At 53.9% G+C, this 25306-nt stretch overlaps 1 protein-coding gene and 1 long non-coding RNA gene across 2 annotated transcripts in view; one reads left to right on the top strand and one right to left on the bottom strand.

Moving 5' to 3' along the window:
* The window catches only part of ALDH1L1 (aldehyde dehydrogenase 1 family member L1), a 97121-nt gene extending 73936 nt beyond the window's left edge, over positions 1-23185 (bottom strand). The window contains exon 1 of the mRNA XM_068559333.1: positions 23033-23185. Coding sequence (XP_068415434.1) covers positions 23033-23046 — 14 coding nt within the window. The 5' untranslated portion in view covers positions 23047-23185. The remainder of the gene's footprint in view (positions 1-23032) is intronic.
* LOC137774187 (uncharacterized) lies at positions 17293-21259 on the top strand. Its single transcript, XR_011075785.1, has 3 exons — positions 17293-17657; positions 18146-18267; positions 19089-21259. It is a non-coding gene; the product is annotated as an uncharacterized lncRNA (long non-coding RNA).
* Positions 23186-25306: the final 2121 nt, after the last annotated feature.

The raw sequence follows: 25306 nt of genomic DNA, 5'->3' as shown, positions 1-25306 counted from the left end.
GAATATATAAAGAACTTTTAAAACTCAACAAACAAAAACACAAACAAACCAATTTAAAAATGGGCAAAGAACCTGAATAGATGTTTTTCCAAAGAAGATGTATAAATGGCCAAAAGGCACTTGAAAATATGTTCAACATTATTAGTCGCTAGGGAAATGCAAACCAAAGCCACAATGGTATACCACTTCACACCCAATAGGATGGCTATAATTAAAACAAAAACAAACACGCCAACAAACAGAAAATGACAAACATTGGCAAGTGCTATGGTCTGAATGTTTCTGTCCCCACAAAATTCATATATTGAAATTCTCATTCCTGATGTAATGGTATTAGGATGTGGGGCCTTTGGGAGGTACTTAGGTCATGAGGGTGGAGCCTCAGGAATGTGATTAGTGCCGTTATAGAGGGACCCCCATGGAGCTCCCTCACCCCTTCCACCCTGTGAGGACACAGTGAAAAAGCACCAGCTATGGACCATTAAGAAGGCCCTCACCAGACCATGCTGGCACCCTGATCTCAGACATCCAGCCTCCAGAACTGTAAGAAATAAATCCCTGTTGTTTATATCCTACCCAGCCTGTGGTATTTGGTTGTTATAGCAGCCTGAACAGGCAAAAATAGCAAGAATGTGAAAAAATGGGAACCCGTACGTTGTTGGTGGGAATGTAAAATAGTTCAGCTCCTATGGATATGTGTGTAGAGGCTCCTCAAAAAGTTAAACATAGAATAACTATATGACTCAGCAACTCCACTTCTAGGTATTTACCCAGAGAATTGAAAGCAGATAAACACATGTTCGTAGCAGCACTATTTTCCATAGCCCAAAAAAAACGTGCAGACAGCCCAAAGGTCCATCAACGTATGAGTGAATAAGCATCGTGACATACATACAATGGAATATTATTCAGCCATTAATCTGGTGGCAACTCAGCTGAGTGTACTGCGATTCAGTCTTGACTCTAAACACCTGGGGTTAGTGTCAGACTCCAAGGCTGCCCCCACTTCAGACGCCAGCTGCAAGTCTCAGGGGTTCCGCAAGCCACCACGCTTCTGATTGACCGGCTATAAATTCAGGCGTTCCTATGACACCTTCAGCTTCGAGAATTCACTAGAATGACTCACAGAACCCAGGAAAGTGTGAAAGAGGATGATTATGTCTTGAAGCTTGATATTTCTAAACTAATACAGATAAAACTTGTAGAAGGTGCATGGAAAAGGAACCTTGGAAAAGAGAGTTTTGTGTGTGATCAGGACTGGCTAAGAGTAGAGTGAATTTAATTAAGTGAACTTTACGGTTAAAAGCTAGCTGGTGCAAGACTGACGTCTGATTTGCCCTCTGTTAAGAGAACAAAGTTTCCTGCAATACTGAGCTGCTCTTGACCACAGCTTGTAAGTTTCTTTCTCTAGCTAGCTTGGAGTTTTCCAAAGGGCCCCTCAGCCATCTCAGAAAGAGCTACGAAACTAAATAGGATTGCTTGGTATGTTAAATTACATTGTCAGGTGAATGGTGATAAACATTCTTAGGTTATACTGTATGGGTAAGTGTCATTAATGTAAATATTCCAGAAAAAAAGTTATATAAAGGTCCTAAAAATTGAATATGTTCTGGTATAATGTTATCAGTCACAATTCTAGTTATTATCTTAAAATGTTGTGTGTTACAGCACTGTTAAGTGCATTATAATCAGATCTTTAATCAGGCTTTTAAAAAGTCTTTTGTCATTCATAAACAGTGATTGTTTCACTCTGATGCTTTTACAAAAATGCTTTATCTTCAAGAAAATTCATAGAAAAGACTTTTTGACAAGTATAGGTTTCTGATAACTTTAAGATCATACCACTGAACTGGGTAAAGAAATTAAAGAATTCTAATTGAAACCCTGACGGCTTCATAAAACTGTTAATAAGAGATCAAGGAGTAGTTACATAAGACTGAATGAACTAGTGAATATGGTTATAATTTTTACGGGCTCTGTCTGAAACATTACTGGCTTTTAATCTGGGTTTTCCAGATATAAGGAAATCCTTCCCCTCAAGCTAAGTATGACTTACAGCAATTTGGTAAATTATACCTTCATAAGCAGAATTGAAACATTTATCTTTTCTCTCTACCTGATCCCTCCAGAGACTGGAAGCTCTTAGGTTCCCAGCAGCCTTATCAGGTGAATAAAGAAAGCCACCTCTTGACAAGTACAGGAATCTCAAGATAGTTTGGGAATCTCAAGAAAAGAGGAACTCATCCAGCTCTATAGATATCATAGGAAGAATCTGGTAGCAAGCCCTTGGCATGGCTTTCCTGGCCTTGAGAGGTCTTTTAAAAATTCAATCTGAGATTCCTTATAAAAAGTTCCAGCAAAGCCAATTTTTAAAGAATGTGTATGATCAACTACACTTATGAAAATCATCAGACCAAGTTTATTGAAACCAGACTTATTTTGCAAATAAATTAGCCTTATTTTGGCTATATTTGGTAGAAATGACGGTAATTTTAGAGATAAAAAGATTATGTTTCATTGGATTTTAAATTCTGGTTCTGTTAATTGAGGTCTGCATTTACAGTCTAAGACTCATCTGCCAGATAGCTCCTTGTTATGTTACATAATTGTAAAGTTTAGCTGAATTATTAAAAAGACACTCTAAGTTTGTTTCTGAAGCTTATCACAGTGATCTATCCTCACACGAAGATCAAATGCCCCATGACCTGCGACCAGGCCCTGTCAGAATTGAAAGCTGTTGTGTTAACTGTACTGTTGCCCCTAATACTTAGGAAGGAAAGGAAATTCTTTAGTTGTCCCAGAGTGTAACTACCATGACACGTAACACTGCTTGCTGCTAAGCCCACGTGTCTGTGTGACAATTTCGTATGATTGATAAAATGCATAGCCTATAAAATGTTTCTCCCATCAACGTACCTCTGAGCTTGTTCATGATATCTGACTAGTTTTCCCCAATGTGGATAGCTAGGCAAACGAATAAACAAAAGGTAGGCCTACCACCGAGGGACGTTATGGGTCCAGGGCAGGCAGAAACCACCCTGGACAGAGAGTAAAATATTTTGATTTATTAAAGGAATTACAAACAAAAAGGGAAAATGACAGAAAAAGTTTTCACATATTGAGGTATGCGTTATATGTGATTTATATATGATTTAACTTAACTAGAACAGCCTGCTTTTGTGGCCTATTGAATATGCATTGTACATCTCCTTTAATTATTAAGGAAAAATACATTTAGAAATCAAAATATAATAACTGTGTTCTGGGCATCCTAAACAGAGCTGGATGGCCACTGTGGGCAAGACTTCAGACAAAGAACTGAAAACTTAAATTTTCTGAGCTGTATCAGACCCAAGGACACCTCCAGTCATTCTCAAAGCAGCTGCAACATTGTGATCTCTAGGTCTCCTTAGATCCTCTGTTGACACAAAGGAATTTTTACAGGGAATCACCTTACAGATGCAACACCCTTGGGTCAAACGGGCTCTGGACCCTGAGCTCCTTACAGCCGTGTCAGACTCCCCTCGGCCAGAATGCATATGGGAGCCTCTTTCTGACCCCAAGGTTCTGAAGACATCCTAAAGACAACACCGTCCCCAACTAGAATGCAAGGGTCGATTCTTCTTATGGTCCTTCCTGTTATCTCTCCCTGGCAGGTTAAAGTTTTCTATAACATCACACGAGACACCCGACAGGGCTGGAATTTTACTGACTGTTGGGTCTGCCGTCAGCCTCAATCCGGGAATGAAGATGGGCCTCTGGACCAACAGGGGACCCCACTGACAACTGGGAACTTCACCAAACTCCAGTTTAATTCCTCCACGTCTGTGCTCCTGCCCAGGGACATCAAGGTTGCCCCCATTACCACTCCCACCCCAACAAAGGCACGTGCGTTAGTCGAATCCCCGTTTTCTGGGGGCCCAACCAATCTTCCCATCTGGAGCCTGGGTACATGGGATGCTTCTTGGCCCTGGGAACACGATCACACCGAGCCTGGAAGGCGTCCGGCCCATGCAGTCAGTGCCCTGGATGTTAGGGCACCATCATTAGCCCTAAGATGACTAAAGAGAACCCCACACAGTGTGCGCCCCCGAGGGGTATGTGTTCCTGGGCCCCAGCACAAGGGCACCCAGGCCGCAAACTACCTCCAAGAAAGCTCCAGCGGACGCGGGGCTGTCGGCGGTGTGCACCCGACCCACGCTACACTCAGGTTTTTAAATTCACTCACCACGCCGCCCGGCTGCAGAGCCACTCTTCGGGGCAGGAGGAGAGCTGGGCTGGTGGCCGCAGGCGTGGTCGTCCCTGTAGGTGCCCGGGTGAGCCTGGCGGGAAGGCCCTCGACAGTGGCGTGGGTAACTGGAGAGCCCGGTTCCGACTTCAGAAGGCAAACCTTCACTGGACTCTCCGGCCCACAAGACACTCCACCCCCGCATTGCTCCTGATTCCCTGCTGGCTGGTCCAGGGGGGCTTGTGCCCCAGCAACCGCTTCCGCTGTTGCTATGGTAACGTCCACGGTCAAATAGAGGAGCGGCGGCCTCTGTTGGGAAGGTCGCGGGGCTAATCGCTCGGAGCCAGGGCCTGACTCAACAGGCCTGGGCGGCCTCCAAAGGGCGCTCCGGCTTCCAGGCCCCTCAGTTATTCGCCGGCTCTGGCTCTCTGGTCCGTGTGTCCTCAATCTGCCCGGTGAGTTCTGTCTCTTCGAGAAGTGAGGCCATCAAGCTCCAAATGACGACCCAGGGGTAGAAGAAAACGCGGCGACGGCCGGGTGACCACCGGGGCTCCCTCGGCTGGCCAGGGACACCCTGCTTCTCAGCCCAGTGACCAACTGCCGTCCCCTTGAGAATGAGGAGCAGTAACAAGGCAAGGGGTTGTCACCAAGGCAGTCAGCGCTACTCCCCGCCATCCCTGAGGGCATGCGGGCTGCCGGCAGCGCCAGGAGGACAGGAAAACCGGAGGCGCCGGAACCGGAACCGGCCAGGTCCAAGATGGCGGCGGGCTTGTATCCGGGAGCCCCTCCTCCCGGTGGGCTTGTCGTGGTACCTCAGCGTCCAGGTGCACCTCCCGGTGCCCGTGAAGGACGATTAAAGAAGGGAGTTCCAGGGGCTTCCCTGGTGGCACAGTGGTTGAGAGTCTGCCTGCCAATGCAGGGCACACGGGTTCGAGCCCTGGTCTGGGAGGATCCCACATGCCGCGGAGCGACTAGGCCCGTGAGCCACAGCTACTAAGCCTGCGCGTCTGGAGCCTGTGCTCTGCAACGAGAGGCCGCGAGAGTGAGAGGCCTGCGCACCGCGATGAAGAGTGGCCCCCGCTCGCCGCAACTAGAGAAAGCCCTCGCACAGAAACGAAGACCCAACACAGCCATAAATTAATTAATTTAAAAAAAAAAAGAAAAAAGGAGTTCCAGGGAGAGCCCCCCTCTTCCCAGAAGATGATGCCTGTGCCGCCCCTGCCTTGAAAAACTCGCCCTGATCCCCAAGGAGAAGCGAGCCTTCTGCTTCTCCCGCCCTTTCTGCCCCGTGCGCTACAGGCAAATCCTCCAGGCTTCCAGGGGGTTGGGCCGGTGGGGGCAGGCGGCAGGAGGGCAGGGATAGGGTATTAGTGCCGCTTCCCCCCACCTCCCCGTAGTGTAGCTCTGTCCTCTGCGGCCAGCGTCCCCTCCTGGATCTGTCCCTTGTGCAGCTGCAGCCATCGTGGGTCCAGGAACCACACACCTGCCCGTCTCCCGAGCAGACGGCCAACAGCCCCCCTGACTCAGCCCTCCTCTCTGCAAATCATCCCTTCACCTATTTCTCTTAGTTAAACTCTGTAAAGCATGTGGTCTGTCTCCTTCTGAGACGCGGACGGATACATCAGCCGTGTAACACCTGGCACCTGCGACCCTTTGCTGCAGGGCTTGCACCTGGACAGACGGCCCCTCGGGCAACAGATACAAAGAAACTAGTATAATGGAGTAAAACTTATTGTATGCATGCTCAGTTGGGGCAAATTATGAACAACAAGATACAAAAAGACAAAAAATCCAACTGCCACTTCTGATGAGTCAGGAGCAAAAGCAGGGTCCTGGGCATGGACCCTGCACACAGCACCACCCATGGGGTGAGCAGGCCACCTAAAGTCACCCCTCCAGCCGGACCCCTGGACCCACCCCTACCCTCACCCCATATAAAGAACCAGCTCACCAACCCCCCCCCCCCCCAGGGAGTGAGCAAGGGCACCTGTTACTTGTTTTCACTCTCTCCTGCTACAGCACGAATCCCAATAAAGCCTTGCCTGAATTTCTCGTCTGGCCTCTAATCAATATCTATTGGTTAAGGAGGCCAAGAACCCTGGTCAGTAACACTTAGATGCAAGAGGAAAATGAAACAGTGAACCTGCTGCCAGCCAGACTGTTCTTACCTTCTCTGCAGCTATCACGGGGCCCTGAGAGTCACAGCTGCTGTGTTAGCCATAAGGTGAAGAAGCAAGTGACACTACAGTGTGTACAGCAGGATCCCTGATAGATATTTAGATAGATATAGACAGACGATAGGCAGATGATAGACACATGATAGATAGATGGATGATACATAGATAGAAGATTGATAGATAAATGATAGATGATTGACAGATAGATAATAGATACACAAAAGATAGATGGATGAGAACATGTTTTATAAAAAGAGATTTGGGGGACTTCCCTGGTGGTGCAGTGGTTAAGAATCTGCCTGCCAATGCAGGGGACACGGGTTCAATCCCTGGTCCAGGAAGATCCCACATGCCTTGGAGCAACTAAGCCTGTGAGCCACAACTACTGAGCATGTGCTCTAGAGCCCACAAGCCACAACTACTGAGCCCGTGCACCACAACTACTGAAGCCCAAGCACTCTAGAGCCCACAAGCCACAACTACTGAGCTTGCGAGCCACAACTACTGAGCCCGTGCACCACAGCTACTGAAGCCCAAGCGCCCTAGAGCCCCTGCTCCGCAACAAGAGAAGCCACCGCAGTGAGAAGCCCATGCACCGCAACGAAGAGTAGTCCCTGCTCGCCGCAACTAGAGAAAGCCCGGGTGCAGCAATGAAGACCCAACGCAGCCAAAAAGTAAATAAATAAATAAAAATTTTTTTAAAAAAGAGATTTTTGGAAGATTTATCTGGACATTGGCAGTGATTGTCTTTGATAGAAATACCTGGAGGCCAGACTTCACTTTCTCCACTCCACAGAGTTGTTTACTTTTCACAGTGTCCATTCCTTCTTTCTCTTTAGCGAGACAGACGGCGTGGAAGGGTTTACTCTGTTGTCTGTTGTACATAAGAAACTACCCAAACTGCAGTGGTTTTGTTTTGCCCACAGGTGATCTGACCTGGCCTCACCCGGGCGGCTCCGGGCATCTGGCCGCAGGTCAGCAGGGGCTCTGCTCCTGGGGTTTGGCTGGTCATCAGCTGGGGAAACAGGGGGGAGAGTGGCCGGCGTGCTTCTCATCCTCCCGCAGGCCAGCCCCGGCGTGTCTCCGTGATGCCGCAAGTGTCCCAGGGGAGCACCACCCACAAGCACTTCCCCAGCCTCTGGGTGCCTCACGGTGGCTACGGCGCTGTGGGGAGGCCGAGCAATGACAGCGGCCCCCAAGGGTCTCCCCAGAGCCAGAGGCAGCCTGGGATGCTAAGGGCACCGGGCCTGGAGGTTAGCACCTCAGTCCTGGGGCAGCTCCAGCCCTCAGCCGGCCTCGGTCACACGCGGAGGAACAGCGAGAGCGTCACCGCTAAGAAGGTTTAAGGCCAAGCCTCACGACCCTGCCCAGCTCAGAGGGGCCACCGAGCTCCATGGTCCTGTGGCTACATTTGGCAGGGCTGTGCAGGCTCAGGACGTGCCCTGCTCGCCAACGCCCCTCATGTCCCTACACCATGGCCACCACCACTGTCCTGAGACGGATGTTTTTTGTTAAGCTTATGCCTTGCTTACTCATGGGCCTTCCTGGCCCCAGTGAGTGTTTGGCCTTGCGACCCGGGTGAGTGGACACAGTGGATGCAGAGATAGTGTTGACGGAAGACTGGCATGCATGGGGACTGAGGGCACAGGAGAGAGACGGGGAGGCCTGGGCCGGAGGCGAGGGGGAGGGGGTGGGGTCCAGCGCACACCGGTTCTGGGTGCCTTCGAAGGCCCAGGCAGCTGAATTCAAGTCCTGTCTCCCCGCTGGTGGGTGACTTGCTGGGGGGTGGGTTCTGTGGGGCTCTTGGGTCGCTATGCAACTGCTTTCTGTGGCACTGCCTCACAGCCGGTCCACACGGATGCAGGGGACACAGAGAGGGGCTTGCCAGCCTGGGCTCTTTCTGTCTTCCTCCTTCCCAGCCTCCACAAAGGGAAAAGGCCCCGTTAGTGCCTCTTCTCCTGGAGGCCGGGAACATTCTTCAGTTGCCCTGAATCTCAGTGTCTGGAAGAGCACAAAGCCTCTCAGCCCAAGAGCCCGTTTATGGATGGAGAAGGTGAGGCCCTGGGAGGTCTCACAGCTCCTGACGGAGCAGGGACGCTTCCTAGATCTTTTAACTCTCATGAAGGAGAAAGAGAGCAAAGAGAAGAGGGTGCCAGGCTTGGCCCGAGGCTGGCCAGCCCCCCGCTCCTTCCTCAGAGGCCAGGAAGTTTCCTCTTCTTACGTGATGCAAGTGAGCTGGCAAGGCCCCTGAGGACCCTCGTACAAATAACAACAGAGGCACCATCCCGGCGTCATCCCCGTGGGGTGAAGGGCCTTCCACCTGGTGCCCTGACCCACGGGCCAGACCGGAGCTGGACCTGTGGGTGGCCCTGCAGCCTGACCGGAGGGGGGCAGTGGAGTGCAACAGACCATCTGGAATCCTGGTTCTGCTGGAAACCTCTGGCGGGGATGGCGGTGCCCCCAGGGGCCACGTTCTAGGGTCTGGGCGGGCCGCTCTAAAGTCCCGTGGAAAGCAGCCGCGAGCGGCCGGCCTGGCTAAGTCAGCACAGCCAAGCGCCTCTGCCGCTGGGCCAGGGAGCTGCCGGTGCCGCTCAGCCCTGGGGTCCGAGACCTTGGAGGAGCCTCGGGAGGGCACAGAGGTCCCGGGACCGAGACCTGCCGCAGGGCGGGCGGTGCCAGGCGTCGGTGCTGGTTCCACCAGGGCTGCGGGACACAGAGCGGAGCGCGCAGTAGGAGCTTCAGCATGTAGTGGGTGCCTCAGCTCCCCCCACCCCGTGCTCTCCTGGGCAGGCAGCGCCGGCAAGTGTGTTTGATGATTTGGCCCTGCTGGACGTGTGCATGATGCAAAGTCCCCGTGTGTGCTTCCCCTCCCTGCTGGCCCTTTCATCCCATTACACAACGGAGAGAGGGGTTACATCAGCTCAGCGGCCCAGGCCAGCGTGTGATTCAGCATTTCCAGGGCTTTCTGCTGCCTCTTGAGAAACTGGCTTTGATGGGGCACAGAGGAATCTGTGGCAACCCTCCCGCCAGGAGCAAGGCCCCAAGATATCCGGGCTCTCGCTTTGGCCTCCACGGAGCATGCGGCCACCTCCTCCTCCCCTACTGTCGTCCTGCGGGTCCCGGCTGCCCCACCCCAGCGTCTCAGAGCAGAGAAGGGGCCCGTGAGGAGCGGCACCTGTCCCTGTGGGGTGAGCGGAGCTCCCCAAATCCAGGGCAAGCAGCCTCAGGCCACACGGGGGTACCTTGGGGGCTGGCGCGGAAGCCCCCCAGGCCTAAATTAGAAGTGAAACATGAGAGTAAAGCGCAACATAAGAAATAAAATCAGCTAAGTTTTGATGAAATTAAAAGTTAGAGATTTTCTTTAAAAACTTAAGGCAAAGTCCATGCGGTCGGGATGAATTTTAGCCCATAAAGCAGCACAGCATCTTAAATGGAATTCATCGCTCAAATGAATCTCTCTCCACTTCCCATTGTAAGCAAACCAAAATCCCAGTCAGTTCAGGAACACTCGTCCCCTTTTCTGGGTCTGTGTCCGTCTCTGTGGGTCGGAAAGGCATCAGCACCGTGTTCATGCTGGCCCCGACTCCGGGTCCAGGAAAGCTGGGGGCCAGGATGGGCACATGCATCACTTGTGGGCTCACACCCTCTCCCCGGCGTTGGTGGGGGGAGGAGAGGAGCAGGGCCACCCCACGGGGGGAGGGGAGGGAAGGGAACCCACAGGCAGCTTGGGACACTTCCCGGGCAGGTCCTCTTTCCAAGGGGCCTGTTGCCCGGGTGTGAGGACACAGACCCAGAACGTGAGGGAAAACAGCAGACCCCTTCAGAGACAGCCTCGCAGAGGGACGCAGCCGACCCACCCGGCTGCCTCACCCTGCCGTCGGCAGGATAGCTGTGCAACTGTCCAAACGTCCTGTTGCACCTTGCACTGTGTTCTCATTATCAGAACAAACAGACCACCCAGGAGTGGACGTGCAGGTGCTGGGCCTGAACTGGCAGGGGCATGCCTCGGGGCTGGAGGACGTGTCTGGGTCACTCACTTGGGCTCTGGACCTCAGCCTGCAACCGGACGTCCACCAACGAAAGCAAAGGACGACACAAACTACAAGTCAGAAATGCGGGGATGTGTCATCAAAGACTCTGAGACAGGAGGTGGCCCAGGGCTCGGTGGGATCAGAGCCGCTGGGAGTGGACCCCACCCCCATCCCGAAGCCTGGCCGTGCAGCAGCGGGTGTTCCTCCGAGGGGCATCTCGGACAGAAGCGGGCAGGGCTCCGCTTGGCTTCACGTAAGCGCAGCCGCAGCGCCCGAGATGTTTCAAGCTACGGTCGTTTATGAAGAATCCAAGGCTTGCCACCTCGTGATCCCGATTGGCCTTTCTCCCAAAACACTTGGATTCCCTGCCTGCCTCACATTTAAAACACACATATGCCCAGAGTTCCAAGTTAGGGGAGTTAATCCAGTCCCTCCAGGCACTGGGGGCTGCCCCTGCCCAGGCTGGGGGCCCCGCCACAGACACCCTGCGGGCCAAAAACAAAGGCCGACTGGGGGGGTCAAGCAGCCCCAAGTTGAGCACAGCCAGCGGGAGGCGGATGGGAGGGTGGCTGTCAGAAGCACGCAGCTGGGCAGGCCTGACGTCAGAATGTCCCAGTTTTCCAAAAAGAAACCTGGGTTTTATAGGAAATCAAAACTTTGAAAATCATAGCAAGGCCAAACAGAGCGTATCTGTGAGCTGGATGCTTGCAGGGGGGTGGGGATGGGGACTGGGGTGTCCTGAGTGACAGGGGTCCCTGCGGTGCCCGGCATGACAGGCACTCAGCAAGTTAATTCCTGGATGGGTGGATGAATGGATGGACAAATGAATGAAAGTTTTGGCAGGATGCCCGGTTCCCATGGGGCCACGAGGTTGTTTACCCCATGTCCCGTGGGAGAACATGGCGTCCAGAGGGAGCTTGCCCACGGAAGTGCCGGAGCCCACAGGGACCGGAGGGTTGGCTGACAACCATGGCAGCGAGAGGCTGGTGGGGAGGGCCCGAGCTGCGGGGTCAGGCCCAGGGGCCCTACTGGAGCTCCGTTTCCCCGGGCAGCGGCTGCCACTCCTTAAGCCCTCCTGTCACGGTTGGACACAAGCACAAAGGCACAAACACAAAAACCTCAGTTAGCGGGAGCCCCTGAGGAAGAAGCCTGGCCCCCAACACCCCCTTGTGCAGCTCTTCCCGGGAGGCCTCAGGCCCCAAAGGCCAGGCCAGCAGGGCAGGGGCCGGGCTGGGCCAGAGAGGAATCAAGGGTGCCCCTCGCCCTGCGGGAGCCGGACGTGGTTTTCTGTGCCCAGGACTTCAGGGCCCTTTGCCTTTGGCTTGTCCACTAAGGAGACAGGCTGCTCACCCAGGGCCTCCCTCCAAGTGTGTTTGAAGGTTCTCTGTCTGTGCACTCCACTGCAATGCATATGTGCACATGTATGCAAGCATCTTGCCTATGAATGCATGTCTCTGTGTGTGCAAACACCCCTACTATGTGTATTTGTTTGTGGAGAGCATGGTGTGGATGGTATAGACCACTGTGTCCCACCTGCAGTGCCTGCTTGTGCACAAAGGCCGTGTGTTCCCCTTAGTGTGTCGGTGCATTCTGGTGTGTGCGCGCGCCCTCGCCCGTGCGCACGCCCTGGGCTGAGGTGCGCGTGCCCCCGCCGCCCCGGAGGCCAGCGCCCCTCTGGACGTCGCCCCCAAGACGCGCTCAGCACCACCACCGCCCCCCCACCCCCCCGCGGCACCCCCGTGCCCTCCCCCTGCGGGCGGCGCAGCATCCGGCACGGCTCTGGGCGGAGCGCCGCGTCCGGGGGAGGTCGGGCGCATTCCTGCGCGCGCTCAGGCCGGAATCGGTACATTCCATTCATAACACTCCCTCGAGCGGGGGAGGGAGGACGGAGCGGAGAGTTAGTGATTAAACGGAGGGAGAAAGAGGCTCCGCTTGGCTGGGCGCAGGACCAGCGCTGGAGGCGAGGAGCACGTGAGCTGCTTCCCGGGAGCCCGCCGGCTGCTCACAGGTGGCCTCGTGGGTGTGTTCGGACACGGCACCACGGTGCCCTGAGCCCAGGGGGCAGTGACGGTCAGAGGCGGCCAAGGGGCCTTTGGGCAGCCTAAGTACAGGTAGTCTTGCCCCCGCAGGCCCGCTATGGGTTTCATCCTCACTCCCATTCTACAGATGGGGAGACTGAGCCTCAGAGATGAAGGCGCTCGTGCCCGGTAGCATCGTCACAGCAGCAACAGCCTTTGCAAAGCCCTGGCCCACTGAGGGGAGCTTTTGCTTGCCTGATGCCCACATCTCCCTCAGCTGAGTGCCGCCCTCCTCCAAAGCCCCCTATGCCCCTGCCACTCCTCTTGGCCCTGGGTGTGCTGTCCCGTTTGCTTTGGGGAGGATCTCACCTCCCCAGCTGAGCTGTGCCTTCCCCAAGAACGGGGCCCGAACCCCACCTGTGCTCGGCCAATAGGCAGTGGTCGCTCAGCTGGCGGGACACTCTGACGCGTGGGATGTCATGGCCCCACTGGACACAGTGGCAGAGAGCACGGGCGAGAAGCAGCTGAATCTGACTCGGCTCCAGGCGGTCAGGGAGGTGGTGGGGAGGCGAGGGGGCTCTGGCTGAGGGCACGGCCAGCATGGCTGGGACGGCTGTGGCCTCGTCCCAGCGCTGAGCAGGGATGACGTGGCGTAGGCAACACAGTGCCCAGTCCTGCTGGCCCTGGCCAGGGCCAGGCCGCCGAGGCTGCAGGCTCTGCTGTGTGTCTGAGGACGGCCGGGGGGAGCTGGGGGCTGGGAGAGCGGCTGGCACAGGAGCTACGTGAAGAAAGGCTTCCGCGGGGGGCGCTGGATGGGCCTTAGCATCACGCCGCAGGCAGGCGGTGGATGGCAGAGGACCATCTTCAACAGGCAGAGAAGAGTCATGTGTCCACCTGTCCGCTGCAGGCTGCCATCCACCTGAGGCCCCGTGACCCCCGGAGTAGCCAGAACGATGCCTAGAGGTTCTGTGATTGACGGGGGAGGTGCTGGAACAGGGGGGCCTACGGGTCCCGCTCAGCCAGCCAGGCGTCGGCCACGCACCGGGCGGGGGCCTGTCCTGGGCTGGAAGACCTGGGCGGATCACTGCGCCATTGCAGCAGGTCACTGTGACCGGGCAGCCTTTCTCCTAGGCCTGAGCGCTCGCAGTGTGACCGCGGGCAGTCACGTCACTCCGCTCAGCGTCGGTGGGCAGGGGTGGGCCTGGTGTCCCCGGGGGCAGTGGCAGCAGTCACTCCACTCGGCAAACGCGCTGGCCCCCTGGTCTCCACCTCACCCTCTCCTTCCTCCTCCCCGTCTCCTTATCACGATGGACTTGTCTGGACCCGTCCTCCCAGGGAGAAGCTGAGTCACCTCCATTTGTGCCCGCAGAGACCTGCTGCTCTGTAGTTTACAGCGGTGGTTCTCGACGCTGGTCCAGAGAGCTCTGGGCCCCCAAGACCCTTTCAGGGGGTCTTGGGGTGAAACCATGCCCGTGATAGTGCCGGGGGGTGTTTTCCTCTCTCACCTCTCCTGAGGGTGCAGCAGCGTCTTCAGGGTGACGTGCTGTCGTGCGGTCGCAGCTCCGACAGCCCATGGGACGTGTGCTGTGTATCCTTGCGCTTCAACATTGCTCCATTCTAATTAAAATTAATTTAAAAAGGGATCCCAGTCCAAAATGTTTGAGAATCGCCAATTTAAACTGGGTTCAAACCCAGGTTCTGTCCCTGACTGTCTACAAGGCCTGGAGCAAATACTTAACATAAGAACCTGCAGCCCCTCTTCTTAAAGAGGGCAGAACGGCACCTCCCTCCTGGTGCCCACGCGGGCGGGCGTGAGGCTGGAAACAGAACACAGCGGGTGGTGCACCCAGCGGGTAAACCCACGGGGCTCTGCCTTGCAGACACCCCTCCATCCTCTGGGGAAAGGCGGCCAGCTCCCTCCAAGGCCCTGGGCACCCGTGGGGTTTGGAGGGACTCTTAGCAGCTCTTCAGAGCCTGGCAAACAAGAACCAGCGGAGCCCCTGCCCCAGCGCATTCATCCCGCCTGGCACTTTCCCCAGGCGGGCGCTCGGCCAGCTCCCTGAGCACACATTTCCCTGCATGTCCGAGGTGTGAGAAAAGTAACACGTTTGTTGTTGATCTTGCTGGAAAAGGCCTGGTTTTAGAAAGCGGTGTGTTTTGAACTTGTTGCAGAGTACACTCTGTAAGTCCTGACCAAAATACCAACTGACGTAAAAGAAGCTCCTTCACGGAAAAAATATTTTGCTTGGAGATGGATCCCCGGATGCTGATGGAGGGTAAAGTGCCTCCTTCCCCACGCCAAGCCGGAGCCATCCGGGGCGAGTGCCGGGATTCAGCCTTTGCTGCCTGGGCTGCCACCTCCTAGGGAAGCCACGGGGGCGGGGAAGCTGTTCCAGCTGAAAAGAGAATTCAGTTCGGTGGCCAGTTACAAAATAAATATACAAAACCTGTGGCTTGCCAAACGCCCTAAAATAACTGTAACAAAATATATTGGAAAAAAGATCCCATTCACAATTCAATGAGAAATTAGGAATCCCAGGAATAAACTAAACAAGGAAACACACACAGGACAGGAGGCTCCAGCTCTCACCTGAGAAATAAAAGTCATTGAGTCGATGGAGAGAAAGACGTGTCTCTGGATAGAAAGACATAATATTTTGAAAATGTCCCTTTTCTAGCAGAAATATTTGAAAAGGAAAGCAAGAGGGTGGGGGATGGGATTATCAGAGACGAAGGCTACAGTCCTTTAAACACTGAACTCCTGATGCAAGAATGGAATGGAAAACAATAGAAAGTCTACATGGCAGCCTGAAGTTATATAAACATTTGATACATGAAAAGATGACCTTTCAAATCAGTGGAGAAAGCACGGGCCTTTGTCAATTAACAGTTTGGGCAAATCGCCAACCCGTTGAAATTAAATAGAATTAGATTCCTGTTCCGTGTTCTAGATGGATTAAAGATTCAAATGTAAAATGAAACCATGAAAACACTGGAAGCAGATTTCAGTGAATATTTATGTAATCTTGGGGGTGAGGGAGAACTTAATAAACACGAAACCAAAGATTAAAACAATAAGGAAAAGGTAATGGGTTTGACCAGAAAAAATTTCAAAACTTCACTGTGTCAATAAATACAAACAGATCGTCTCTTTAGAAATGGACTAGAGCAGCTTTGGCTGCAACCCTTCCAAGTTCTCCTCAACAGAGGAAAAAAAACAAAACTCGCCACATTCATCCCGGCAGCAAATTTTCATCTATAGCTGTGAAAAAAGAGAAATAAAAACAGAAAAGCCCCTGCCGGAAGGGAGCTGACATCTACGATGAGAGACAAACAAGTGAGGTAAACAAATGAAAAGACTGCCCACTGAAAACTCTGACGGAAACCCAAATCAGTGACTCTGGAGAAGCTGCCAGTGAAAAGGCGGGGCGACGGCTGCCATCTTCCTGTGGTCCTGCAGGTGGTCATTTCAGAGGCACCTCCCTTCCTAACCCTTTTAACCCTCTTCAGTATGTTTTTTGTCTCCTCATGCTACTTACTTTGCTTCCCCTCTTCCTTGAAAGGTTGAACGTTCACAGCGGGTCCCACAAACAATCGCAGATGAACGTGTGATTTCGAATGGTACTAGGAGGAAGTGTTCCTGATTGTAGGTGGTCCTTGGATGAGTGTTTTAAATTTTAATCGTTTTCTATTTATTTTAAGGTCTATGAGGAAAGCACTGGTGTTCCATGTATGGGAGACCTACGGCATTTCCTTTTAAGTAAGTATGTTTAAGTAGGGAGTTGATTTGAAAACCAAGGTTAAGTGCATGATAACACACTTGGTTCAAGCACATGGCCAAAGTCACGACCTTGGCGAGGGAAGCGACTGCTCTCCGGGACGTGCTTCTGTGGGCAAGGGGCTGCCACAGAGGGCTTGCTCCGCCGTTTTAGGACCTCCAGCGAGAAGCACTGAGGGGTGAGGGGACCCCGTGAGGAGGTGAGCAGGACGGTGGGGCTTGAGCTGGGGTGGGAGAGAAGGGTCCTTGTGGAGGGACCGAGAGCACCCGGGGGTGGGTAAGAATGAGGGCGTCTCGGCTGCGGGGAGACCCTTGGAGGAGGTCCCTTGGCCCCTGGGGCTTTGAACACAGGCTCTGATGCCGGGCTCCTGGGCTCAAGGTGCCGAATCGCTCTGTGCCTCTGTTGGCCCAGGGCACAGGCCCGGCCGCCCGTCCATGCGGGGTCACACCCGCACGGGGTGGGGGGGCGAACCCGCAGCCCGAGGCCCCAGATGGAGGTCCCCCCCCCCACCCCCACCGGAGCTGGCGCTGCGCAGAGTCAGCTCCCGCCCTGAGGGCGCAGGCACGCGGCTCCCTGGTCCCGTGTCAGCTCTTCCCATCGGTCTCTTCCCTCTCAGGGTCCCCGGAGCTCACCTCCAGGACGCCCAGGGTCCCTGCCCCAGCGTGTGAGGCTCTCCGGCCCTGGGAAGACGGGACCAATACCCGCTCCTCTTCCCACCTGCCTGGGGGGAGCGCAAGCCACCCCCAAAGGCCCGCTGAGATGTTGTCCGGCTGGACCCTGCTTCCCTGGGTGTGAAACCAGACGGGGTGCCTCGGTGCCACATTAACCCTGCGAGTGATGGGTGCGTGGCGAGTGGTGAGCAAGAAAGGGTCAGGGCGAGTCTAAGGAAAGGAACCCGCTCACAGACACGGTGTTTTCAGACAGAGCCACAACCCTGTCACCCAGTCTCTCGGTTCGCAGCAGCCTCCGCCTACTTTTCTGCTCCCTCCCTCCCTCCTTTTCTGCTTATAAATAAATTCACTTCAGCACTAGAGTTGACAGCAACACTTCAGTAACTCATGGCACAATCTCCCCTGTGCAGACATCACAGAGGCAATGCTTGTGAAACACAGAAAAGTTTCGACAGTGCTGGAATTAGAACTATTGCTCAAGGCCCATCAGAGGCTCCCGCGCCATGTCTCCAGCCTGCGTTCTGGGCGATGGGTGTCCAGCTGGCAAGGGAAGCCCAGCAGGCTGCTCCGAGCTGTAGGAATACACTCCTTCACGGAAGGACAGTCAGACCACAGGATCAGGAGACCCACCCCCCGGGACAGCAGGGGCTCCTGGAAGCAAGGACGTGCCAAGAAATGGTTGCGAGATAGGGCAACCCATTCACCGTTCACCCCTGAGCAACAGCCTGGGGGCTTCGTGTTTCAGTAAACGAGGTAAGTGGGGCCTCTGCAAAGATCAGGGAAGACAGAGGACCAAAGAAATTAAGAAAGCTGGCAAAGAACTATACTCACAGAGGAAGAGCATATCTGTTGAAATGACCGACTACAAAAACAAAATGTAAATTTCAGACAGCATTTGCAAAGCCATCTCAATAAGATTCTAGGAAACCTGGGAGTCCGTGGAACAAGATATTAATGGTAATAAGACAACAAGCTGAGATTAAACGGGAGGTGCTGAGGGGCAGGCAGGAGTGACACAGGACATGGGTGGGCTTCTAACTCTTTATGTGGAAACAGTTCCAAACCTGCAGAAGAACGTGCGGGAGGGAGGACAGTCCAGAGACACTCACTCTCTTCACCCAGAGCGACCCGTTGTTAACATTGGGCTACACTTGCGTCATCATCTCCTTTCTCTCTCTGAACTACAAGAGTAGTACAGTCCGTGAAATGCGACAGATTTAATTCTGTGCTTCTCCTGGTAGAACAAAGCATCCTGCCCGGAGCACGAGGACCAGGGAGCAGGGGATGAAAGCGGAGAGACCTGGGATCCCAGGGGCCAGATGGTTTTGAACTTGGACGATGCCTAGTTTTGGAAGCTGTGACGGTGCGTACACTCTGTGTCTGTAACGCTCTCCAGGGTTGGAGGATAGCCCCCCATAATCAAACACATCAACATGCCTTACGGCCCTTGAGAACATTCAGACCACAGGGTAAGTTCAGACCACAATGGCTCCAGCCATTCCCATCAGGTTTGGCCACCACGTGAGTCCAGGTCAGTTCAGGGTTTTCTGGCAAATGGCTATGGGCAGAATGTCCATTTTCAGAGCCTTGTGGACATTGGAGGTGCGGGTGAGGCACTGTGGTGGGTCCCCGTCCCCCGGTGGAGCAGACGTTCCAGAAGACCAAGGTCAGTCGATACAGGATGCAGTAAAGAGGACTCTCACGTGGGGATGAACACCTCGAGAAAGCGGGCCGGGAGGGTGAGAGACAGAGTGGGCTCCTCTGGCCCCTGCCAACGGGGAGGTCCCGCTTCAGCGGGACCCCAGGGCGTCACACAAACAGCACGGGGCGGGTGGGTAGGACCATCAGGAGCCTGTGGGCCCTGGCGAGGTAGGGGGTGCTAAGAGGGGCGTGGGCTACTCAGAGAGATGGTTTAAAAGGTTCAATGTCTGCTGGGTGGAGAATGGACGCTGGGTGGCAGAGGCGGATGCGGGGAGAGGAGGCGAAAGTGAGGGACGGAGGACAGATTTCGGAGGCAGAGCCTACAGGGAAGAGTGAAGGAAGCAGAAGACTCAAACGGCTTCTCAGTTTGGGGCCGTTTTCTGAGACGGGGAAGGGTAGAGCAGCAGCAGGCTTGGGGCAGCCAAGATTCGGAGACGTGTCCTGGCCAGTGCTACGGACAGATGGTGTCCCCCCAAAACGCAGATGCTGAACCCCCAGTGTGGTGGCATCGGCTGTGCGGGTCATCAGGGATGGAGGAGGTCCTAGGGTGAGGCCCACGATGGAAGCAGCACCCTCACAAAAGGAGACCAGAGCCCGCGCTCCCCTCCGCGCCAGGACTCAGCGAGAAGGTGGCCACCACGAGCTGGGGTCGAATCTGCCAGCACCTCGATCTTGGACTTGCAGCCTCAGGAGTGGGGATGGATCAGGTCTGTTAAGTTAAGCCCAGCCCGTGGTGTTTTGCTGGCTACCCTGGAGGTGTGTCCTCAGCCCAGGCCGGTGCCTCGTGGCCCCCGGCCGAGGCCTGGACTTTATGGGAGAGGCCCGCTCTTTGGTGCTGTCGGTCCTCGGTTCAGAGCCACGACCACCTCAGGGCTCACACAGGCCCTCCGTGCTGCCCCGAAGACGAAGCAGCAAGTGCGCCGTCGGGACCGCGCACTGCATTAACGCCCCTGCTCGTCCCTGCAATGCGAGGCCCCGGGAGAGACCAGAACAAGGGGCGCCAGGCACACGCGGAACTCACAGCACACCCAGTGCCTGCTTCCAGTTGAGAGCTCGCGCACAAGCCCTTCACTCTGAGATCAGGTGGGACGTACAGAAGAGCTCCTGCCTCCCTTCCCCAGCTCCCCACTCCCCGTGTGGGCGTGTCCACAGCTGGGGAAAGACCAGGGCTGCTGCTTTCAAGGTCCGTCGTGGGGCAGCCGTGCCGCCCTGCTCTGGGGCTGACCCGCTTTGCTCTCACTCCTCCTACACGTATTAGCTGGACTCTGTAAGGAAGACGTTAACTCACTTTCCAGCATCAAAAATTAAGCCACACTCCCTGGACAGAGCTTGGCCCGGAGGGAGAGCGAGGCTCCCAGGACAAAGGTTCCCCGAGCTTCTCCCTGCTCGCGGCCCGGCCCGAGTGCCCTTCGTCCCGGCTGTGACCGGTCTCCTCGTGCTCTGGCCTGTGCTTCCCGGGTCTCTCCCCAGAGCGAGACCTGCCACGTTCTTTGTGAGGAAACCTCTCTCTCAGAGCTGCACCTCTTACAGTCGGGGGCCTTGTGGGGGGGCCTCCCCTCCACACACACAGACACACACGTGCAGGCACACAGGCACGCAAGGCACACACACACACACATAGGTACACATACATATTCGCACACAATGCACACGTGTGTGACACACAGACGCACACGTGTGTGACACACAGGCACACACTATAGATGTCAGGTCATTGTTTTAAAAAATCAAACAGTAAAAGAAGGTAACAGTAGCTCAGGCTGTCACGTGGCTCAATCAACCCTTAGAACAACTTTGGGCAGACACCGCCATCACTCCCCTTACAGACCGTGGCTTCCACAGCCCCGGGTGACATATCTCAGGAGTGGCAGATGGGAACCAAATCCAGGCCTTTGTACTCAGGCCTGTGGTGGCCCCCAGCCCGCTGCCTGTGTGCTGTTCTCAAAAAAAAAAAAAAAAAAAAGACTCATACGGGAGATGTTGGGTAAAGAGTTGTCCACATTTGTGTCTCTAGCGCCCGTGGCCAGACCGACCGCGTCCCTCCCTGTTGCCGCTCCTTCCGCCCAAAAAGGTGGTCAGCTTCACAGCCTCGCCTGCACCACGGGGGGCTCACATCTCTCCTGTCTGTCCCCCGATGGGGCTTTAACGATCGATCGAGGCCTGTCCTCTGGCGGCTGACTACCAGGGAGCCCACAAGGCAGGCCTAGAGCTTCCACCGCAGGTTTGGACACGTCACCCAGAGCTGCCCCTCTGCTCAAAACTCAAAGTAGTAAAGAAAACAAACATCTCAATGTTTAAAAGAAGGACAAAGAGTTGAACAGATATTGCACCAAGGAAGATATAAGGATGGCAAATGAGTGCATGAAAGAATGCTTAGAACCAGGCAGCTTTAGGCCCGCGGTTTCATTCTTCAGAGCTGTTTCGACTGTTCCAGTCCTGTTGCATTTCCACATGAGCGTTAGAACCAGCCAATGTCTATGAAAAAGGTTGCTGGGAATTTGAATGAGATTGCCTTGAATCTATGGATCAATCTGGGGACAACTGACATCATAACAATGATGTCTTCCAAGCAAGGAACAGAGACTCTCTGTTTATTTAGGTCTCCTTTGATTTGTTTAAAAATGTTTTGCAGTTTTTAGCCTCTTAGATTTATCCCTAAGTTTAATATTTTGTGTTCTACTATAAATGGTGTTGATTTTTTATTTCAATTTCTGGTTGTTGCTAGTATAGAGAAATTGACTTTTGTTTATTGATTTGTATCCTGCAACCTTGCTAAACTCACTTAATAGTTCTAGTAGCTATTCTGTATATTCCATTGGGTTTTCCACATAGGCAATCATGTCGTCTGCAGATAAAGATGGTTTTACTTCTTCTTTTCCAACCTCAACGCATTTTGTTTCTTATTCTTGCTTTACTGCACTGGATAGAACCTCCATCACAAAGTGGGCTAAAGTGGTGGAAGTGGACCTGCTGTCTCTTTCTGGTCTGAGGAATTTAATGGTCTTCCACCATTAAATACAGCGTTAGCGGTGGCCTTTATCAGACAGAGGAAGTTCCCTTTTTTCCTAGTTTTCTAAGATTTTTTTAAAAATCTGATTGGATATTGATTTTTTCAAACAGTTTTTCTGTTTCTACTGAGATGGTCATGTGGTTTTCCTTACTTAATCTATTAATACGGTGACTGATTTTTTCAAATGTTAAATGAACTTGGATTCCTGAGACAGGCTTTGTCGACTTGGCTGCCCTAAACAGCACTCTGTAGGATTCCCTTTCGAGAATGTCTCCAGTTAGGGTGGCTGAAGACAGATTCCTTCTGTGGTTTAAGCGGCCCAGTGTGTGGACGGGACGGAGAGATACTAGCACACATTCAGCCCTCAGTTCCTCAGTCCACCGCAGACCCCGCTGGGATGTCAGGACTGCAATTCCTTCATTTGACCCTCAGCCCCATAGGAAGGCAGGAAAGCCCAGCAGCCAGTATACCTGCTGGGCAGGTGAGCAGACTGGGACCCAGGGAGGGACTTATCCCCCCAGGTGACAGCCAGAAAGGGCGGGAGCTGGTGGCAAGGCCTCAGTCTGTGGTCCTCACCTCCCCCTGCCTTCAGAGCACTCCCAACACTGGACCCAGGGGAGCCGAGCCCCTCAATACCCATTGGGGGCAGGTCCAAGAGGAGTGATCTCCACGGGAGCCCTGAAACCTGAAGCTTGTATTGGCAAGGGTCCTTGTCAACCCCCATGGACCCGATGAGGCAGCTGAGGCTCCAGGAGCAGGGACACAGCGGAGAAGCCACGTCTTGTGGGGTGCGGAGCCCCTCAAAGTGCTCAGGCCTCGGCTCCCGGCCAGAGCTGCGCCCCGCACACACAGAGATCTGCAAGGCATACAGAAGGCTCATAACACGTGCGTGAACATCCCAGAATGTTTAGCAGAGAAGCACCCGTCTAGCCCGCGGCCAGGCGGCGCCGCACGCATGGGGGCCGAGTGAGGACCTAAGTGGGTCCCCAGGAGAGAACGGGGTGTGGCCCACGCCCCTCTCCGCGCGCACCTGCGCCGGGCGCTGCGTCGCTGCTCCGACTCCGACCGCCGGCTGCACCTCCCGGGGTTGGGGGGGCAGGGGGGGCGGGGGGGGGGGACGCCGACGCCAGGAGCGTCCGCGCACCTTAACGGAGTGCCGTGCAAGAGCGGGTTGCACAGGTGCGTTCGCGGAGGTCACGCAGCCCCGCCCGCCGCCTCAGCGTCGGGGGCGGATGCTGTGTTTGCTTTCCATCCTTCTCTAGGGGCTCAGTCCCTACGCGCAGCTGAAACGAAACAACCCGCGTGCAGCTGCTGACTCGACCCCACCGGGCCCCCTGAGAGGAGAGAGGCACCTTCAGCCGCCTCCGCTCCCTCCCCTCTCCTTCCCGCCTCTGCACAGCTCGCGCTTGGGACTTACATGTTTATTTTCATTCTTCCATGGTTACGTGGATTGACTTCCTACTGCCGCCGCTGCAACACATTCCCACGACCGCTCACACTTCTGAAGTCAGAAGCCCTAGAATCAAGGCGTCAGCAGGGCTGGTCCCTCCTGGAGGCTCCAGGGCACAAGGTCTCCTGCCTTTTCCAGCTCCTGGAGGCGCCTGCGTCCCTTGGCTTGTGGCCCCTCCTCCACCTGCAAAGCCTGCGGAATAGCAGCGTCCAACCTCTCCCTCTGACCTCTGCCCCCATTGCCACGCCTCCTTCTGACCCGCTTGAAAGGACCCACGTGATTACCCCGGGCTCACCGGATAATCCGGGGTATCTCCCTGCGTCAAGAGCCTTAACTTGATCGCACCTGCAGAGGCTCCTGTGCCCCGTAAGGGAACGTACTCCCAGGTTCTGGAGATTAGCAAGTGGACATCCTTGGGGCCATTATTCTGCCGACCACACTAACTGCGTAACTTTAAACAGTATATTTAACCTCTGTATCTTATCCCATCAATTTTAGCAAAAGCTCTCGCTACCACCCACGTCATTTGCTCAACAAATATTTGTTCTGGGAGCTGGGCTCACGGCACTGAACAAAACAGGCAAAACCCCTATTCCGGAGGAGTTTATGTTCTAGTGGGGAAGACAGATAATAAAACGAATGAGTGAGTAAATTATGTTCCCAGCACAACTGATTTTCGGACGATGATTTGGCAAAAGTTAATTGCCTGCTCCTTGACCCAGCAAGCCCACCATGAAAAGTTGTGTATGAAGCTGTGCGCAAAGTCTGGTCTGTTTTATATCATTATTTATCGCAGCAAACACGTGGGAACAATCTCAAAGCTTATTAATGGTAAGTAATTTACCATTAAACATAATTGGTAAGTAAATCGTGGTGCCCAGAAACCAGAATTTATAGCTCAATGTGATGATATTTATTCTAGGATCTGGGTTTATAGCAAATCCTGTGCCCATGGAGCACAGTCTACGAACAAGTAAACCATGTGGTCTAAATTGCTTCTTTCAAGGCAGAGGCTTCTCTGGGGGACAGGAGACCTCAAGCATTGCACACCTTCCAGTGTTTGTCTAATCTGGGTCGGAGCCAGACTGGTGTAACGTGACTACCTGTACACTGAGATGCTTGCTTCTCTTCCTGTAACAGTATCTGGCGTCTGCATTCAGATTTTAAAAGCCGCTTGCAGTTATTGACTCACAAGTACGTGCTGCCTTTTCTCTCTGGAGTCGGATGTTTCCAGTTAGGCGTCTTGGTCCATCGGCCTCTGACGTGACCCTGTGACAGAGCTGGGTGACCCCGCTCCTCACTGTTCCCAGAGCCACCCCATTCTGAGGCTGCTCTGGGTTTTACAGGATTAGCTCAGCGCAGAGTCGAGGCCTGTTCACGAAACCGACACAGAACCAGCGGGAAGAGCAGCCCCGGGGCCAGGCGTGGGTCTCCGCCCGCAGCTCCTGGGGTCAGAGCCGATGAGCCAGCCGGGGAAGGACCCACGGCGGCTGGAAGGCTCCTGGGTCTCAGCATCCAGACCTCCTTCTACCAGGGGCTCCTCTTGCAAGGCCCCCAGGGCCCCTCCCCCTGAGCTGAGTACCAGCCCAGAGTGCTTATCTGGATGCTCCTCTGCTGGACGCCCTCCTTGGTGTCTGAGTCTCTCGTCTGTCGCGCATCGAGTCTGCTGTTTTAAATGTGCTGACTTACCGCATCTTCTCACAGCCCTTCACACAGGGAGATGCACCTGAGGTTCAGCGAGGCTGCGGGCTCACCCAGCCTGGACTCCACTGTCCCCTCCGTGACCCACCCGCCATTCTCTCCTGCGCCCCGCTCCCCGGTGGGATATTGTCTTGGTTCTCCACTTGCCTTATGTGTGGACAGAGCTCTAATTATCATTATATTACTTAGTTATATATCAGTGTATTGTAATCATATCAGTATATATGTTACACGTTAGCGTGTTATATGTTATATATTAGTATAGTACATATGTTATGTATCAGTATATTACATGTTATGTATTAGTGTATTTATTATACATGTTATGTATTAGTACATTACCAGTGTTATGTATCAGTACGTTATATGTTATGTATTTGTATATCATGTGTTATATATTTGTGTATTATACCTTTTATGTATTAGTGTATTATACCTCTTCTGTATTAGTACGTTATACATGTTATTAGTGTATTACATGTGTATTACTAATTAGTGTATTACTAATACTATTACATGTATTAGTGTTATACATGTATT

The sequence above is a fragment of the Eschrichtius robustus genome, chromosome 12, assembly GCF_028021215.1.
Source record: "Eschrichtius robustus isolate mEscRob2 chromosome 12, mEscRob2.pri, whole genome shotgun sequence".
NCBI lineage: Eukaryota > Metazoa > Chordata > Mammalia > Artiodactyla > Eschrichtiidae > Eschrichtius > Eschrichtius robustus.
Note: the sequence above shows the minus strand (reverse complement) of the source record. Positions and strands in the feature narration are given on the sequence as shown.